Source organism: Chiloscyllium punctatum, chromosome 10 (assembly GCF_047496795.1).
Source record: "Chiloscyllium punctatum isolate Juve2018m chromosome 10, sChiPun1.3, whole genome shotgun sequence".
NCBI classification, from domain to species: domain Eukaryota; kingdom Metazoa; phylum Chordata; class Chondrichthyes; order Orectolobiformes; family Hemiscylliidae; genus Chiloscyllium; species Chiloscyllium punctatum.
Window position 1 is genome coordinate 91220283 of NC_092748.1, and position 12771 is coordinate 91233053.

The 12771-nt window shown below is 40.3% G+C and overlaps 1 protein-coding gene across 13 annotated transcripts in view; it reads right to left on the reverse strand.

Annotated features, from left to right (window-relative positions):
* Nucleotides 1-12771, reverse strand: part of gtdc1 (glycosyltransferase-like domain containing 1) — a 369150-nt gene that overhangs the window by 235760 nt on the left and 120619 nt on the right. For all 13 annotated transcript variants that reach the window (XR_011961711.1, XM_072579734.1, XM_072579739.1 and 10 more), the window contains one exon: nucleotides 1779-1952. Coding sequence is in view for 12 of the 13 variants with exons in the window: in XM_072579734.1 (XP_072435835.1) it covers nucleotides 1779-1952 (174 nt within the window). In the remaining variant the exon portion in view is untranslated. The remainder of the gene's footprint in view (nucleotides 1-1778; nucleotides 1953-12771) is intronic.

Consider the following 12771-nt stretch of genomic DNA (forward strand, 5'->3'; position numbering starts at 1 on the left):
AATATTCATCTTTGATTCAATTATTTCAATGTCAAATCTCTTTTACAGAGATACCAACACCAAGAAAGCTAAATGAACTGATTAAAATATAAGCTCTCATTTTGGAAAGAAAACTCTCATTTTGACCGATGTCACCTTATATGTGGAATGTTTCGGCAGGTGTAGATGAATGTCATTAGATAATAGAAAATATGCAAATTTACCACAATCTCAGTTTTGATATGTACAATCAAATAATTCCATTACTGTACAGTAATGACTTAAGCAGCTTATAATTACTAAAACAAACTGGGCTAATAATACTTTACTGTTCACAGTGAGATAAATGAGCTCTTCTATACTGTTATCACAAATGCAGTTTAAATAGCATGCCGTGCTCACGCATGGAATAAGAAAGTGAGTTGAAAGTGAGCTTCCATTATAATCTTTATTGTATTGATGGTGACAAATGATAGACCGTTAGAATGAGCATTTAATGTTTTTGTACCTATAAAGGAAAAAATTGAATATTAATGCGGTCAATCATAATGTCATTTGTGAAACATTATATACTCCCTTCTCATTCTGCATATTTTCACTGGAAGGGGGAGCGATCATTTTTTGTGCATCAATAGTTTAATTCAGATTTTGCACTAGTTATCAATCAGTGTCATTGTTGCAGCTGATCTCAAGTTCTTATTTGATTACAATATTATTATGCAGTCTGCTTTTTTGAAAAAAGATTCTACTGAGACAACACAGACTAGAAGATAGCCAAAATCTTTTCATTTAAAAGATGTGTTGTAACTCTTACCCTTTGTTTCTCTGAATATAAGGTTAATAACACAGGAAGAAAACATTATAACACTTCCAGTTAGGCACTGAAAACTATTGTTTAAAACTTCTTGTTATCAAGTACACTACATCGTCTGAAAAAAATGGCAAAATTTTACAATGTAACCAAACATTGTTAAGGGTTAAACACCCTTATACAGCCATCAATGATTTTGTACTCTTCATGAATTTGATTAGATTACTTACAATGTGGAAACAGGCCCTTCGGCCCAGCAAGTCCACACCGACCCTCCGAAGAGTAACCCACCCAGACCCATTCCCCTACATTTACCCCTTCACCTAACACTATGGGCAATTGAGCATGGCCAGTTCACCTAACCTGCACATTTTTGGACTCTGGGAGGAAACCGGAGCACCCGGAGGAAACCCACACAGACACAGGGAGAATGTGCAAACTCCACACAGACAGTTGCCTGAAGCGGGAATTGAACCCTGGTCTCTGGCGCTGTGAGGCAGCAGTGCTAACCACTATGCCACCATGCCGCCCATAAAGTTTGTAAGAAAATATTCTCTCTCATTCACATCAGCACTGATAGGCTTATTTTCAATATGACATTTCATATGAATTACTGTAGCTATAAAGCACAATACAAGTGCAGATTGGAACTTCAAAAAAGTTGTTCCTTACATTAAAAACATCTGTTTTTAATACAATATATTTTTACACAATGTTGATAAAATGCTCTTCTAAAATACAACAGAAAAGAAACGATTCTCCAAAATATGCTACAACTGTAAAGAAAGGGCTCTATACGTATTCAATGTTTCACCAATAACTTTATGTACTCATCAATCGACTTACCTTCACTGAATGAGTTCTTGTTTTGAGCAGAACAAACTACCACAATTAAAAATAAGCATAGAAATACAAAGTCAAAATAGATCACTGTACTCTTGTCAGCTCTTTAGAGAACTTTAAATATCAGTGTTTCCTGGTTACTAACCTGGTAATGTCAGGAAATATGATTGGAAAATACAATACTTGGCACTTGGGCCTGATGAGTTTCTCAAGTTCTCTGGGTCGATGATCAGGTATTAGCTTCATGAAAGAGCCAATGGACGTGAGGAATGATTCCATATTAAATGCTGAATTGAACACGATCACATCAGCCACCAAGCTGAAAACAGAGAATTATACTGTTAACACAAAATACTTTATCTCGTCATTCGGCCCCTTATCCAATTTGTAAGAGAAAATGGTTTCTTAAAATTCAAACCTCATTGTTGATTGTTAATATCAAAGTCACTCATATTTCCATCACCCTGTGGTTTCCACATATGTCCTTAACCTGTAAACTACACATGACTTTACTTTGATAACGTAAGCATAAGCTAGATACTTTGATCAAACTGATTGCTGTAAGCAATTTAGTTGTGGTCTGTAGGCATTCTCAATCCATTTTATCAGTGATCAAATGGACACTGAACTAGAACAAAGAATTCTGTTAGCAGTTCACTTATGCCATTTTGTTCAGATCAGCATTGTTACTGAAGAATACGTCTCAATACACTTATTTCTGAATAAAGAGCCAGACACGATCAATGTCAGTTGTTGGTCACAGATTAAACTTGCTACTTAGCAACTCCTGGCTGTAGAAGCTCAGAAATCAACTAAAATTATGATGTTCCTATCTGTCAAGTATGAGTAATTATTATAGGTTTTACTCTAACTCATACCTGGACTTCTGAATCAGTGACCTTCTCCTGCCAAGAGATACTGAAGATACCTCTGAGACAGTGAATTTTCAAACTGTTCAGTGTTTTCTCCTACCTAGCACACATTATTCAGTCTCATCAATACACAAGAGCACACTGAGGAGGCAGGTTTGTTACACTCTTCAGTTTGATGTTCTGTCAGTTTGTTCTTGTTCTGCACACACTTATTTGGTCATAATAGCTGCAGCTTTTGAGCTGAACTTTTATTTTCAATATCAAGTGACAGATTGCTGGCAATTGAGAGCCTAGATATGAGAAGCCATAACCAACATCCAGGATCACATTGTCAATGCTGACAAAAGGCAGTATGGCAACATCCGGGACATTTGTTTTCCTGATGTTGATGGTGAAACCCAACTCTTTGCAGACATGAGCAAGTCATCCATTTGTAAGTTCACTATTCCTTACTGACGAAAGCTAATATAGGACCATCAATAAAAAGGAACTCTCCAATAAGGATCTCAGGCATGCAAGGCTTTCCGCCCATTCTTGTATGCAAGTAAATATCTTCTGTAGATGTCAAGAACATATATGACTTCAGCACAGAGAACAGATCAAAAAGTGTCAGAACCAGAACACAACCACATTTAACTTCAGTGGGTGACGTCAAAGTCAAGCTATGATGTCATCTGAGAGTAGTAATGAAGTGAGATGTTGGGAGAATTAATAGTCAGGAGATTAACTGATTTTCTTTGAGTTGAGAAATGAATGGTGAAAACACATTCAGAACCAGTTCTGGATGATTGTATTATTGAGAGTAATGAGACTCTTAGTGAAACTTAACATTGCTCAATCACAGATGTCTTCCAAATGTTATTAATCAACTGCTAGTCCTCTGTCACTAGTATATGCATGTTTCTGCCTTTCTAGCTTTCCAATCAATAAGTCAGTGTCTTTTCTCTTTTGTTTTCATTCTTTTGCCTGGTCCACTCACATGGCGAGCAGAGCCTCTAAGCACCCATTGAAACAGATGGACTGTGATGAGTAAATTTGAAGTGAGTCATCACTGACCGGTGTGATAAATAATTCTTACCACTGGCGTCAGCCAGTGATACCATTCTCCATGCAAGTCGAGTCCTCTCCAGAGAGCAGATGTGACCAAAGAGTATGCACATCTTGAGCTCCACAAACATGTCGATGCCCTCTCAACATCTCTGGTTAAGTGCAAAGGGACAAAAAAAAGGAGGCATTGCACCAAGTTGGTTGCAGTACTTACGTCAAGGAGTCAATTTCTCTGTGACAAAGATATCTGCAAGAGAGATATGAAGATAGTGGACATTGACACTGACACCGAAGAGACAATCACTGACAGCCATTGTCTCTAGAGGCGGATTGTTTGGCAAAGCATTTGAAGAGGCAACCATCAACAAAAAGCTCAACTGGTCAAGTAGGAAGGCCCAGTAAAACTGCAGAAAGCAAGCCAAAATAGAGGCCAGTGAATAGTGCACTCTCTCAGCCAATGGTCTTCCACTTCTGCAAAGACAGCAGAGACTGTCATGTCAGAGCAGGACTCCTGAACCACAGCAGGTTATGTTTAACTTATCGAGTTGACCAAAAAAACGTAGTCTTACATGTCAAAAGGCCATCAAGTCAGCAGCATATAATTGAGTACATTTGATTTGTATTTTCTTCATATAGTTTAATTCAAAGCAATTAAAAAACAGCAATCCAGGCCATACAGGTTACTGCTATTATTATGAAGGATCATAATCTACTATTATTTAAGAATTTGGGTCCTAATATTAAGAAAAAAATATTTTAGTTTTCAGTTCTGTGAAGATCGGACTTTCTCTAAAAAACGGTCAGACTGGCATTTTGAACACTTGAGTTCAATGTAGCATTTAAAAGAAGTCATGTGATTTCAGTTAAATGACCAGCAACCTACTGGAGACATTACTGTTAAGGAGTTTGCTGATTTGAGATTTCCAACCAGGAAGAGAAAAGGGGCCGGAGAAAGGTTTATGCAGGGGGAAGAGGCGCATAAGAGCAAAGATGTTCTTATTAGCAGACATCAAAGCAGTCAGGTCTGGGAAGAAGCCTGCACGTCAATGAGAAGAAAACTCCCAAAGCAAAATGTTGTGGGATGTCAGAGAGAAAAACATTTTATAAGGATGCTGTTGACACGAGTTTAAAGAACCCATGCTACATAACAGTCAGCTGAGATAACGTCATTTTCAGGGCTCAGGAGAGGCATCATCTGTGTCAAATGCCATAAGGTAAATGCACAGAAATTTGCCGAAAGGAAGCAGAAAACAGCCGTGTCAGCCACAGTTGCCCCCGAGAAGGTGACGGTGAGGTGCCTTCTTGCATCACTGCATGTTCTATAGGTAGTACCACTATGGCATTTGGGATAGTATTCCACGACTTTGACCCAGCAATACTGAAGAAACAATGATATATACGATGGTAAGTGCCTTCGAGGGGAATTTGTAGGTGGTGGCGCTCTCGAGTGGTCCTTGTCCTTCCAAATGGATGCAGTCATGGGTTTGGAAATTGCTGTCTGAGGAGTCGCAGTGAATTCTTGCAGTGCATCTTCTAAATAGCATCTTCTAAAAGGCTACTGCAACTGAACTTTGGTGGTGGAGAGAGTGAATATACTTGTGGATGTAGTGCCAATCAATTCAGCCCGTTTGTCCTGGATGACATCAAGCTTCTTTATTATTAGTGGAGTTACATTCACCCAGGTAAATGGGAGGCATTCAATCTTACTCCTAACTTCTGCCTTGTAGATGGTTGACAGACTTTGGGAGACAGGAAGTGAGTTGCATACTGCAGGATTCCTAGCCCCTGACCTGCCCTTGTAGCAACTGTGTTTATATGGCTCATGCAGTTCAGTTTCTGGTCAATGTTAACTCCCAAGATGTTGATAGTCTGGATTCAGTGATGGTAGTGCAATTGAATGTCAAGGGATGATGGTTAGATTCTCTCTTGGTGGAGAAAGTCATTGCCTGGCAATTATAATGGCATGAACATTCCTGCCACTTTTCAGCACAAGGTAAAAACAATAACTGCAGATGCTGGAAAGCAAATACTGGATTAGTGGTGCTGGAAGAGCATAGCAGTTCAGGCAGCATCCAACGAGCAGCGAAATCGACGTTTTGGGCAAAAGCCCTTCATCAGGAATAAAGGCAGTGAGCCTGAAGCGTGGAGAGATAAGCTCGAGGAGGGTGGGGGTGGGGAGAGAGTAGCATAGAGTACTCTCTCCCCACCCCCACCCTCCTCTAGCTTATCTCTCCACGCTTCAGGCTCACTGCCTTTATTCCTGATGAAGGGCTTTTGCCCGAAACATAGATTTCGCTGTACTTTTCAGCACAAGTCTGACATAAGAGCAAGGGGTGTTTCAATGTCTGATGAGTTGGAAATGGTGCTGAATTGTGTGATCATCAGGGAACATCCCCACTTATGATAATATGATGGATGGAAGATCATTGATGGAGAAGCGGAGGATGGTTAAGCCAAGGAAATTGCCCTGAGGAACATCTGCAGTGTTGTCTTGGAACGGAGATGACTGACCTCCAAGAAGCATAGCCATCTTTCTTTCTTTCTCCTTATTCTCACTGACTCCAGTTTCGCTAGAGTTCCTTGATGCCACACTCTGTCAAACACAGCTTTGATGTCAAGGAATTCAGCTCTTTTGTCCATGCTTGAACTAATGCTATATTAACGTCAAGAACTGAATGGCCTTGACAGAACCCAAACTGAGTGTCAGTGAGCAGACTACTGCTAACCAAGTACTATTGAAGATATCTTCTGTCACTTTACTATTTGTTACGTGTAGACTGATAGGGTGGTAATTAGCCAGGTTGGATTTGCATACTGCTTTTTGTAAATGATCATTCTGAGGGTTGGCAGTAGATGGTAATGACAGGAGGTTTCCTTGCCCACGTTTTACCTGGTGCCATTCAAGTTCACAGTACTGGTGTCAATGTTGAACACTCCCAGGCAACTCCCTCCCAACAATATGCCAGTTTGCTGTCACCTATGCTAGATCTTTCCTACCAGTGTGGCAGGAGATGGTGGGGAGTGGCACATTAGTTATAAGGGAAGGTATGATTATCTATAAGGTATGATTCTGTGAGCATGACTATCTCAGGCTGTTGCTTGACTAGTTCAGATGAACAGCTCTCCCAATTTTGGCCCCTAGACGTTTGTAAGGAGGACTTTGCAAGGTTTGGTGTTTGCCATTGCTGTTTCCAAGTGCCGAGGTTGATGCTAGATGTCTGTCTGGTTTAATTTATTTTCTGAGCCTTTCTTTTGAGATTGTTCCAACTGATTGGATTGCTAGGTAAAAACAATGACTGCAGATGCTGGAAACCAGATTCTGGATTAGTGGTGCTGGAAAAGCACAGCAGGTCAGGCAGCACCCGAGGAGCAGTAAAATGGATTGCTAGGCTATTTCAGAAAACAGTTAAGAGATTTTTAATTGAATTTTAATTCCATCCTCTGTCATGGTGTAATTCAGACCAGAGTCCCCAGAACATTACCTGTGTCTCTGGATTCTAGCAATAATACCACAAGGCCATGTCCTCCATGTCCACAACTGACCAGCCATCGTTTTTATATATCTTCTGGAGTTTCCACAACTCTGTACTAATTCAAGCTTAGAGATTTCCCTCATTGTGTCCCACATTGCTGGAAGGGTTTTAGAAAAGCAGAGGCAAGAATAGTGCATTAGACTTGGGAATTTACAAAACATTAAGACACACTGGAAGAACAGAGGAAATGACATTCCATGAATAGAGCTTCAGCAATGGATGAGAAGACAGTGCTATTTATAAGAAAAATGTGTGATAAGAGGCACAGCTAATAACATACATGGAAGTAGCTAATATCCAGAATTATGAGATGGAAAAAGTTGCAAATTTTAGACAAACAAAAATTTTACTGGCCACTGAAGGAATGAATTTGTAGTGATTCACTAATTGCATTATGAGAACGCAATTTCTACCCTGAAGATGGTCAAAAATTAATAAAAGTACATTAGAATCAACTAAATGAAAGACTAGCTTAAAAATGAGTAAAGCAGATTATTAATATGAAGAATGAACTTAATGAGAAAAAGAAGCAAGACATGGGAAACTTCTGTACGAATTATTTTTTTGAGGTGCTGTTATTTTTAAACACAGGGACTTCATATCAAGTCTCTCCTTGCTCCATCACTGCCTTGACATTTTATGCACAGTGCATTTTGAGAGCAGTGTAACTTCACTCACTGTCCAGCACGCTCACAATACTGTTTTACACTCTCCTCAAGAAGTTGGACTGTAACAATGAAAAGCACAAAGAATAACAGAGAAGATGGAAGAAAGATTTTAATACAGACTCCCTATGAACTGTCATCTCTTTTAACTTCAATTCTGTTTTCATCGCAGTTGGTCAGGAGATTACTTCAAGCAGATGTTCTGATACAGGAAAACAGAGTTCAAAGATCCTTTGTTATATAATTGAATCCTGAAATATGCAAACTTAGTTTGCCAAGCAGTCTTCTACCTCAGTGCAAGTTTCTCAAAAATGCAGGTAAAAGAAATTTGCAAACCCTTGACCCAAAGGGTATTTCAATGCTTTTTCAACTATTCCTTCTTAATGAAAGTAGAAAATTAGCATACATGCAGGCAAGGGAAATGAAGGGATATGGAAGCATGGTTAAAAAAAAAGAGATAATTCAAGTAGCATTTGAACACTAACATTAACCATTTGAGCTAATTACATGGCTCTAAATAACCTATATAAACATTAATTTTTTGAAAAAAGTCATTAAGTTGCTGGATTTAATTTTCTATTCATGTACTGTTTATATGCTAATTGAGATTTACAGGTTGCGATTCCTCCCTTTCTGTTGCTGAGTGCCAGACAGGGGGAGCATACCTACTTTATTTGTTTATGACGACCTGTTTGACACTGCACAACTCACACCAGTCCTTGGACATTTTCACTTCAAGGAAATATCTTGAGTCTCTACACTTGCACTTATTCTGGTCTGATCCGAATCAAAGAAATACATTTCTTTGATCCATGAACAGTAACATGTACCTAACAAAATAAAGGGGCATGCTTTCATAGGGACAGGTATAGGTCATTCAACTGATCAAGTAGGCTCAGCTACTCAATGTGATCAAGCTGATCAAACATTTCAAGACTCTTCACCCATATCATCCCCATTACTCTATGCCATTGGTAATCAGAAATCTACCAATCCTCAACCTCAAGCAAACTCTGAGGTGGAGCATCTACACCCTCTGGCGTAGAAAATTTCAAATATTCACAACCCTAAATCAACAAAAAAAATTTCTTCATCTCAGAACCTATGTGACATCCTCTTTATGTTTCAATTGTACTCTCTGGTTCTAAATTTCTGAACCAAAGGAAACATCTGATCTGCCCTATATCCCTTTAAAGAACTTGTAAGTTTCAATGAAATCATCTCTCATTTGTCAAAACTCTGTGGAATACATGCCTAGCTTACCCAATGTCCCTGCATAGAAGAGGTCTATCACCCCAGAAACAAGTCTAGTGACTTCTGTTGCACTCTGTCTCTGGCAATAATAGTACACTTCTTGGGACAAGGAGGCCAAAACTGCACATGATATTCCAAAGAGAATTGAAACAAGATGTCACTCAAATCCTGTTGCAATAAAGGCTAACATTCCATCAGCCTTCCTCAGAGCTTGCAACACCTGCACGTTAGCCTTCAGAAACTTATTGATGACGATACCTACATTCTGTTGTACATTTACACTTTTCAACCTCTTACCATTCATGTTGAGGCAGCGGTCATTTCATCTTCATAATGGGAAGACTAAATCAATATTTTAAATCAGAGGAAGACACTACTATGGGGAGGATGTATAATGGTAGGATTTGTTTTGGAATGCACTGGCACAGACCAGCACAGGCATGGTGGACCAAAGAGCCTCCTTCTGGGCTGTAAACATTAATGACTTTATAATAACAGTCAACAAAGAATTACCATGAACATGCACTTCAAGAAATAGGTTGGAGTTGTACCTAGTCTCATAATTTGGCAGCCACATATCATACAAACTTTGCAGCAATCAAGAGGATGAATCTTGAGGCAGAGGGATCAGTTGGTTTATCCCAATACACATTGCAACTAAAGCCAAATAAACTCACAACAGAGCAGGAAATAACATGTTTGACCTGAGTTGTACCTTCAGTTTCAAATTTATTTCTAAAACCAAGAATTTAACATTCATTGTTTGAAATTTCAATGCTAAAATTAGTGATGATCATTCCTCAAAATGGGAGTGGGTGGAGAACTTCGACTTTGAAAGGAATTACAGATGTTTTATAAAACAGGTAGGAAGAGTTTTAAAAGGGTTAACCGGTCATGAATTATAAAATTAGTTAGTGCTCAATCTATGCTGTGGACATAAAAATTTGGAAATTATAAGTAAGTACGCAGCTAATTTTGCATAGTTATCAGACACATCTGTGTGTGACTATCTGAAGGTGAATGTACCTTAAACCTGTTATCTCTGGATTACTGTGAGCCACAAGCAAATGAGCACGGAGGTAACAAGATTAAGGAGGCAAAAGTGTGGTTCAAAAATTGATGTGGGAGAAATGGGTTTAAATTCTATCAAATGGCATCAGTACTAGGGAAGGAGCTGCTTTGATGGGACGGACTCCACCTGATGCACGCTGGGTCCACGGCTGTGGATAGGGCTTTAAAATTCTTGAGGGTTTAATGCAGATTGAAACTGCCAGGTATGAAGTTAAGGGTATCACAGAGACATGGCTGTAAGGGACCAGGGCAGGGAGCTAAATATCCAAGCATTCACATCCTATCAAAAGTACAGGCAGATGGGCAGAGAAAGCAGGGTTACCTTGCTACTCAGGAATGAAATGAAATCAATAACATGAAATCATATAGAGCTGGAAGGCAAATAATCTGTGTGGGTATAGTTGAGGAACTGCAAAGGGAAAGAAGACCATGATAAGAGTTGTGTACAGGCTTCCTAGCAGTAGTCAAGATGTAGAAAAGAAAATGAATCAGGAGATAGAAAAGGCATAGAAGAAAGGCACTCTTAAAACAATCATGGGCGACCTCAATAAGCAGGTGGACTGGGAAAATCGGGTTGGTAGCAGAAAAGGGATTCATGGAATATCTGCAAGATGTTTTTTTGGAGTGGCTTGTGGTACAGCCCACTTGGGAACAGACAATTGTGGATTTGGTGATGTGTAAGGAGGTAGACTTGATTGGAGAGGTGAAGGTCAAGGAACTCCTAGGAGGCAGTGACCATAATATGATAGAATTCACCTGGTAGTTTGAGAGGGAGAAGAATGAATTAGATGTAACTGTATTACAATCGAGTAAAGATAACTACAAAGCCATGAGGGAGGAGCTGGTCAGAATTGATTGGAAGGGAAACCAAGCAGGGAAGATGGTGGAGCAACAATGGCACAGGTTTCTGGGAGTAATTCAGGAAGCACAGTATAAATTCATCCCAAGGAATAAAAAAAATTAACAGGAGGATGAGGCAACCATGGCTGATAAGGGAAGTCAGCAATAGCACAACAGCAAAAGAAAAAGTATACAATGCGTAAAAAGCCCTTCATCAGGAATAGGCTTTTGGGTTGGGGGCTGAGGAATAAATGGAAGGGGGGGGTGGGGGGGGGCTGCTGCGGAGAAAATAGCAGAGAATGAGAATACCCAATTCCACCTCACTCCCATTTATTTCTCAGCCCCCTGGCCCACAAGCCAATTCCTGATGAAGGGCTCATGCCCGAAACGTCGATTCTCCTGCTCCTCACATGCTGCCTAACCTGTGCTTTTCCAGCACCACACTCTCGAGAACAAAGAGAACAAAGAAAATTTACAGCCCAGGAACAGGCCCTGCAGCCCTCCAAGCCTGAGCTGATCAAAATCCACTTTCTAAACGTGTCGCCCAATTCCTAAGCATCTGTAGCCCTCTGCTCCCCACCGACTCATGCATATGTCCAGAGCATCTTAAATGAATCTACCACGCCTGCCTCTACTAGTTCTGCTGGCAATGCATTCCAGACACTTACTACCCTCTGTGTAAAGTATTTGCCACATGCATCCCCCTTAAACTTTTCACTTCTCACCTTGAAAGCATGACCTCTTGTTGAATCCTTCACCCTGGGAAAGCGCTTATCTCTATTTACCCTGTTTATACTCTTCACGATTTTGTAGACCTCAATCAGGTCCCCCCCATCTCCTTTTTTCTGATGAAAACAATCCTAACCCACTCAATCTCTTTTCATAGGTAGCACCTTCCATACCAGGTAACATCCTTGTGAAGGGCTTTTGCCCGAAACGTCGATTTTACTGCTCCTCGGATGCTGCCTGAACTGCTGTCCTCTTCCAGCGCCACTAATCCAGAATCTGGTTTCCAGCATCTGCAGTCATTGTTTTTACCTAACATCCTTGTAAACCTTCTCTGCAACCTCTCCAAAGCGTCCACATCCTTTTGGTAATGTGGCAACCAGAACTGTACACAGTATTCCAAATGTGGCCGAACCAATGTCTTGGACAATTTTAACATGACCTGCCAGCTCTTATACTCAATACCCCGTCCAATGAAGGCAAGCATACGGTATGCCTTTTTGACCACTCTATCCACCTGTGCAGCAGCCTTCAGGATATAATGGACCTGAACTCCCAGATCTCTCTGCTCGTCAACTTTTCCCAAGGCTCTTCCGTTTACTGTATAATTCACTCCAGAATTAGACTTCCCAAAATGCATCACCTCACAGTTGCCTGGATTGAACTCTATCTGCCATTTCTCCGCCCAACTCTCCAGTCTATCTCTTACTGTCCTGTATTCTTTGACAGTCTCCTATGCTTTCTGCTATTCCACCAATCTTCGTATCATCTGCAAACTTGCTGATCATACCAACAATGCACTCTTCCAGATCATTTATGTATATCACAAACAACAGCGGCCCCAGCACTGACCCCTGTGGAACATCACTGGTCACCTTTCTCCATTTTAAGAAACTTCCTTCAACTACTACTACTCTGTTGCTCAACCAGTTCTTTACCACCTGGCTAGAACATCCTGCACACCATGTGACTTCATTTTCTCCATTAGTTTACCATGGGGAACCTTATCAAACACCTTACTAAAGTCCATGTACAGCCCTTCCTTCATCTCTCAACTTGGTCACTTGCTCAAAGAACTCGATTAAGTTGGTAAGGCATGATCTCCCCCGCACAAAACCATGTTGCCTATC